The sequence below is a fragment of the Rhinopithecus bieti genome, unplaced genomic scaffold (assembly GCF_001698545.2).
Source record: "Rhinopithecus bieti isolate Rb0 unplaced genomic scaffold, ASM169854v2 scaffold_6935, whole genome shotgun sequence".
Classification (NCBI taxonomy): Eukaryota; Metazoa; Chordata; class Mammalia; order Primates; family Cercopithecidae; genus Rhinopithecus; species Rhinopithecus bieti.
In genome coordinates, this window is record NW_016805255.1 from 1,348,127 (window position 1) to 1,355,449 (window position 7,323).

The window sequence follows — 7,323 nt, forward strand, 5'->3', positions numbered from 1 at the left end:
ATGAACAGATGGTGGTTTTGTGGTGGTCAACTGAAATCTCTCCTATTTCAGCACTGGACCACACTGTTTTTCTCTCTATGTAATCAGTTACGCTAAACGCATCCTAAGGAACCAAATTCAGGTCAAAGGAGAAGGCAAATGGCAGAGTGTGGTAAAGGGGCTAGTGAGAGGATCTCTAAAAAAGGCTAAAATTACGGGGGGGTTCAGGCAATGTTATCTTGATCTGGATGGCCAGTTACATGAGAGATTACTTTGTTCTTAACGTACGAACATCCTATTCACTTTTCGGTATACTGGTTATGTTTAACAGTAAAAATTAAATGTTAAAAACCCACCATTGTTGAACAATCTCCAAAGGAAATTAAGGAAACAGTTCTATGTACAGTAGCATCACAAAGAAAATTCTCAGGAATAAACAACCAAGGAGACAAAAGTCTTGTATATTGGAAACTACAAAATTTTGCTGCAAAGAAATTAAGGACGCCAATAAATGGAAAGACATCTTGTGCACATGGATTGAAAGACCTAATATTGTTAAGACGACAGTACTATCAAAAGTGAGCTACAGATTCAATGTACCCCCCTCATCAAATTCCCAACTGATTTTTTTTTGTGTGTGGAAATAGAAAAATCCATCCTAAGATTTACATCGAATCTCAAGGAACCCCAAGTAGCCAAAACAATCCTGAAAAAAAACAAAGCTGGAGGTCGCATACTTCTTGATTTCAAAGCTTATTATTACAGAGCTACAGTAATCAAAATAATGTGGCACTGGCGTAAATATGTACAGACAGAAGTGCAGAATAGAATAGCATGCCCAGAAATAAACCCTGGCATATATGGTCAAATGATTTTCCACAGGATGCCAAGACCATTCGATGGGGAAAGAACATCTTTTCAACAAATGGTGTTGGGAAAACCTTAGGCAAAAAAATGAAGCTGGACATTCACACCATATACAAAAGTTAATTCAAAATAGATCAAAGACATAATTTAAAAGCTAAAACTCTTAACTCCTAGAAGAAAACACGGGAGCAGCTTCATTGGAGTCGGCGGTGACTTGGGTATGACACGAAAAGCACAGGCAACAAAAGTAAAAATAAACTAGACTACACCAAAATGCAAAACCCCTGTGCATTAAAAAAAAAAAAAGAAAAAAGGCAGCCTACAGAATGGGAGAAAATATTTGCAAATCATGCATCTGATAAGAGGTTAACATCTAGAATATACAAGGAACTTCAACTCAACAACAAAAGAGCAAACAACCTATTTTTTTTAATACCCATCTACCACCTTAACCCCTTTAAGGGACTGAAAATGATTTAACCCATTTGAATGATTTAACCCATTCAAAATGACTTGAGACATCTCTCCAAAGAGATATACAAATGGCCAAGAAGTACATGAAATTATGTTCACCAATCATTAGAGAGATGCAAATTAAAACCACATTGAGATACTTCACACCTATTAGGATGGCCACTGTTTAAAATAAAATTAATAACCAGAAAATAACAAGTATAGGCAAGAATGTGGAAAAGTTGAAATCCTTGTGTGCTGTTACTGTAGACTACTACGGCTGCTGTGGAAAATAGTACGGCTGATCCTGAAAAAATTAAAAATAGAATATGTGCTCCAGCAATTCCACTTGTGGGTATATACCCACAAGAACTGAAAGCAGGGTCTCAGATATCTGTACACCCATATTCACAGCAGCATTATTCACAGTTACCCAAAGGCACAAGCAACCGAAGTGTCCACTGACAGATGAGTAAACAAAATGTGCTATATACGTACAATGGAATATTATTTGGCCTTAAAAAGGAAGGAAATTTTGATACGTACTACAACATGGATGAACCTTGAGGACATAATACTAAGTGAAATATGCCAGTCAAAGACAAATGTGGTATGAGTGAGTCCACACGAGGCACTTACTGTAGTAAAGTTCATAGAGACATAAAGTAGAATGGTGACTGTCAGGTAGAGAGGTGGAGGGGTGGTGGGGTGAAGGGGAGTTGTGGAGATTGGTTGCATAATTGTGAATGCACTCAACTGTTGAACTGTACACTTAAAAATGGTTAAGATAGTAAATTTCATATGTATTTTACCACATTTAAAATTTAAAAAATATATTGCAAATAAAGGCCTGAAAAATTATTTTTAAAATGAATCACAGACTTACACGTAAGAGGTAAAACTGTAAAACTCTTAAATGAAGATAAAAGAATAAATTTCCATCAGCTTAGATTGGGCAATGGTTTCTTAGATACACCAAAAGAAAAAAATAAATTGTCATTCACCAAAATTAGAAATTATACTTCAAAGGATACCATCAAGAAAGTGAAGAGACAAACCACAAATTGGGAGAATCTGTGAATCACTTATCTTTAGGCGACTTGTATCTACAACATACAAAAAACTGTTACAACAATAAACTGAACTGAGAACTGGACTAAGGACTTGAATAGACGTTTCTCCAAAGACATACAAATGGCCAATAAGCGCATGAAAACATGCTCAAACAGCATTAGCCATTAGAGAAATGAAAGTCAAAATCTCAAGTGGATAGCACTTCATACCCAGTAGAATGGCTATAATCAAACATGAATTATAACTGCTGGTGATGTGGAGAAATTGGAACCCTCAAAGATGGCTGGTAGAAATGTAAAATGCTACAGCTTCTGTGAAAAATTGTGGCAGTTCACCAGATGTTAAAGTTGGGCCAGAAACAGTGGCCCACGCCTATAATCCCAGCACTTTGGGAGGCCACGGTGGGAGGATCACCTGAGCCAAGTTTGAGACCAGCCTGGGCAACATGGGGAGACCCTGTCTCCACAAAAATACAAAAAAAGTAGCCGGGCGTGATAGCGCGTGACTGTGGTCCCAGCTACTCAGGAGGCTGAGTTAGGAGGAGCCTGGGTGAGGCTGCAGTGAGCTGCAATCATGCCACTGCATTCTGGGCAACGGCAGAGACCCTATCTCAAGAAAAAAAAAAAAAGTTGGAATTATATGACCCTGTAATTCTGCTCTTACGGAAACATAAGCTCATGCAAAATTTGTTCACCATTGTTCATAGCATTAGTCGTAATAGCCCAAAGTGGAAACAGACCAAAGTGTGCCAACTGATGAATGGATACATAAAATGTGATACATCTATACTGTGGAGTATTATTCAAAAATAAAAGGTAATGAAGTACAGATAGATTCTACATGGGGATGAGCCTTGAAAACATTATGGTAAGTGAAGCCAGTCACAAAAGGCTACATATTATATAAAAAGTGTATTAGCGGCTTTTAGAGGCTGAGGGGGAAGGGAAGTGACTGCTAATGGGTACAGGTTGCTCTTTGTAGTGATGCAAATGTTCTGGAATTCGTGGTGATGGTAGCGCTGTAGATACAATATAAAAACCACTGAATTGATAAGTTTCGGGGTGAATCTGATGGTACGTGTATTTCTCCAAACAAAGCTCAATAAAGCTGTTAATAAAGATGAGAGGGCTTTATAATATACATTTTATTAATAACGTTGTATCACTTAAATATGTATACAGTGAAAAAAATCGTGACTGTCCCTTTCCCAGTGAAAAGCAGTACACTCAACAGACCTTTGTGATATTCTGCAACAACGGCCCATGCTGGGGTGGAATTCTCACTTTTTAGTAGAACCTTTACAAACTCAAGTGAGCTGTACAACACCCTGATTGCTTTAACTCCAGTCAGCCATGGAGGTATAAAGACGCTAGGGTTGTTTGCGATTCTTCAATGCCAAAAGTAAAGTTGGAAACCTGAATTCCTGTTTGACTCTACTGTATTAAGTGATCAGAATAAAATTACTGTAAGGCTAATCTTCAACCACTTCGTGGTTTTCATTCTTGCTTTCTAGAGTGAACATCTGTTGTTTCCACTTGCTTTAAACCCCTTTCCTTTTGGGATTCGGCCCACTGCTCATCCATGTGATTCTGACAGGAGTTAGCAGTGACAGCGCAGACAGCCCAGGCCTGGCCAAGATCACAGGCCCCCATCCCCTTTTCCATAGGGACTCGTCCAGTGCAAGGGCAGGTGATCCTGGGAAGACCAGAGTCCTTTTATAGGATTTGATTTGTGAACCCTGAAAAAGGAAGTTCTCTCTCTCCCTTTTGAATCATGGATCATAAGGATGTGGGCTTGGAGCTCACACTGGCCCATTATGCAGAGAGGGCCAGCCTGAAAATGAAACCAGGAAACAAAAGCAGTCCGAAGATGATGGTAAAGAGCCTGGGCACCACAATCTGGGGCCAAGCACCAGCTACGCCTGTGGATTCTGTTGAGGTGCTGAGGTTATTACTTAAGTGAATCAAAGCACACATGAAGTATTTCTTCTCTAAGGAATCAAACACAATTTATTTTAGAACTAGACAGGAGAAGACTGAACTAAAGAAAAACTTTTCATCCTAAACTTTCCCAACAGACATCTTCTGGATGGGCTCCATGTTATCAACTGTGTCAGTCACATCAGTGGCCTGTACAAATTGTGTCATTCGATTGAGGAGTCAAGTTTGCTAATAACAGTCTTTCCATTCTCTGTGCTTTAGAACAATTCTCAAAACACATTTATTATGCTGCCAACCCATAACTGTTCAATTAGGTTTTCTTCTAAAATAACTTGGATCAAGAGAATCATTTACTTTATACATATTGAAAAACAGAACTCATCCATTTTCTTCAGTGTTCCGTGGAGGGGAAATCTGCTCCAACCAAACAGATACAGTAAAAAGTATGTTTCCTGTTTCGGCTTATTTGTGTTAATGACCAGAGAAAATATCTGTTTTCTTCCATCCTGGCTTCAACATAATGTATCAATATCCTTTTCTTCCTCTGAATCTTGCTCTGTTATCCAACTGAAAATAAATATACAATTAAATCAAATTTGGTACAATATGATTAATTAAACACCCCTTACTTTGGTAAGGGTATCACTGCATGAGAGAAATAAACCAGTTATTAGCAAAATCAAAAAGGCAATGACATCAGAACAACCAAGAAAAACCACAGTAATGAAGATGGCACTGACAGGGCGCGGTGGCTCATGCCTGTAATCCCAGCACTTTGGGAGGCTGAGGTGGGCAGATCACAAGGTAAGGGGTTTGAGACCAGCCTGGCCAACATGTGAAACCCCATCTCTACTAAAAAATACAAAAATTAGCTGGGCATGGTGGCCTGAGCCTGTAATCCCAGTTACTCGGGAGGCCGAGGCAGGGGAATTGCTTGAACCTGGGAGGTGGAGGTTGCAGTGAGCCGAGATCATGCCACTGCACTCCAGCCTGGGCGACAGAGTAAGACTCTGTCTCAAAAATAAATAAATAATAAAGATGGCATTAAAAATAAAAGTTCCGTGTCAGGGCAATCAATAAAGATTTTCTTCACAAGCAGAATCCAAATTACATTTAACTTTTTATTTGGGCTATACTCAGTATACATCCTTCTTCTAAAAAACTTAACTTTCTAAGTTTAGGTTAATATTAAAATATATTTGAAATCTTTAAAGTGCAACTGATAAGCCCTGAAAAATGTTAAGTAACATTTTGGAATTAAAAATCCTTCAGGTGAATTACCACCTCACAAAATGGCAGCACGTTCTTTGAAGCCTCACAGTGCAGTTATTTCTTTAGGGTGGTAGAGCAGAGGGTTCTAAAGTCAGTTTATAAGGCAAACTTGCATGGTCAATGGCACTCCCCAAAAATTCTATATTGGGGGTCCCTAACCTCTAGGCCATAGAGCTGTACCAGTCCATGGCCTGGTAGGAAGCAGGTAGCACAGGAGGAGGTCAGCAGCAGAAGAGGGAGTGTTAGGGCCTGAGCTCCACCTCCCTTCATATCAGGGGCATTACATTCGGATCAGCAGCATGAGAGTCTCAGGAGCCTGAACCCTACTGTGAACCGCACATGCAAGGGATCTAGGTTGTACGCTCCTTATGAGAATCTAATGCCTGATGATCTGAAGTGGAACAGTTTCATCCCAAAACCATCCCCTGCCCCCTTCCCCATCTGTGGAAAAATTATCTTCTTCCATGTAACTGGTCCCTGGTGCCAAAAGGTTGCGGACCACTGTTCTATAGGAAGGAAGTATTTTGGAGACAGACCCTGCCAATTAGTCCAACAAAGCCAGTGTGGACAGACAGCCATTTATTCATTGAGCACTAGGTAAAGCAGCTAAAGCCACACTGCCACACTTAAAAAAAAATTTTTTTTTTTTTGAGACGGAGTCTGGCTTTGTCGCCCAGGCTGGAGTGCAGTGGCCGGATCTCAGCTCACTGCAAGCTCCGCCTCCCGGGCACGCCATTCTCCTGCCTCAGCCTCCCGAGTAGCTGGGACTACAGGCGCCCGCCACCTCGCCCCGCTAGTTTTTTGTATTTTTTTTTTAGTAGAGACCGGGTTTCACCGTGTTAGCCAGGATAGTCTCGATCTCCTGACCTCGTGATCCGCCTGTCTCGGCCTTCCAAAGTGCTGGGATTACAGGCTTGAGCCACCGTGCCCAGACGTGTAAAAAAAAAAATTTAAAACACAGGAATCATAACCAGGATGGTGAGCTAGCTGCTTGCTCATACTATGAGAGAACAGCAGATTCAACCTTCCCATCTCGCCTTCAAATAAGATGCACACTCACTGTAACAGCATACAGAATTACCCACACAAATTGTTATATTTCTGTTTTTTTTGCCAAGCATGTATAACAAGTTGCATTAAGAGCGATATGACTCTGCTCATTTTGGAAGACTAACAGTAAAACATGGTCTTGGAGAAAGATTATAAAAAGGTCCCTAAGCTGGCGTAATGGCTCACACCTGTAATCCCAGCACTCTGGGAGGCCGAGGTAGGTGGATCAGGAATTTGAGACCGACCTGGCCAACATGGCGAAACCCTATCTCTACTAAATATATAAAAATTAGCTAGGCGTGGTGGCACATCATGCCTGTACTCCCAGCTACTCAGGAGGCTGAGGCATGAGAATCACTTGAACCCAGGACGTGGAGGTTGCAGTGAGCCAAGATTGCACCACCACTCCAGCCTGGGTGACAGAGCGAGACTCCGTCTCTTAAAAAAAAAAAAAGCGGGGGGCCCTAACGTGTTCTTTTCTAACGTTCTTTTCAGTGTCAAAGTGTATGTGAAACTGCCTTGTGTTGATATTTAGAAACGGTAAGAACATTTTACTTTTATGCTCGATTGTTAAAATTTCTGCATAAGGTAGATAAATTGTAAAATAAAAAAAATCTGACTTCTTCGTTCTTTGGAGATTGAAGACTGAGCTTTAGGTAGAGAATTTTTTTTTTTTTTTTTTTTTTTT

General features: G+C 40.3%; 2 protein-coding genes across 2 annotated transcripts in view; one reads left to right on the forward strand and one right to left on the reverse strand.

The window, feature by feature from the left end:
* INPP4A (inositol polyphosphate-4-phosphatase type I A) overlaps positions 1–4,826 on the forward strand; it is a 99,921-nt gene extending 95,095 nt beyond the window's left edge. The window contains exon 26 of the mRNA XM_017871874.1: positions 3,887–4,826. Within this exon, the coding sequence (XP_017727363.1) occupies positions 3,887–3,917 (31 nt within the window). The 3' untranslated portion in view covers positions 3,918–4,826. The remainder of the gene's footprint in view (positions 1–3,886) is intronic.
* COA5 (cytochrome c oxidase assembly factor 5) overlaps positions 3,516–7,323 on the reverse strand; it is a 7,954-nt gene continuing 4,146 nt past the window's right edge. Inside the window, exon 3 of the mRNA XM_017871881.1 lies at positions 3,516–4,880. Coding sequence (XP_017727370.1) covers positions 4,839–4,880 — 42 coding nt within the window. The 3' untranslated portion in view covers positions 3,516–4,838. The remainder of the gene's footprint in view (positions 4,881–7,323) is intronic.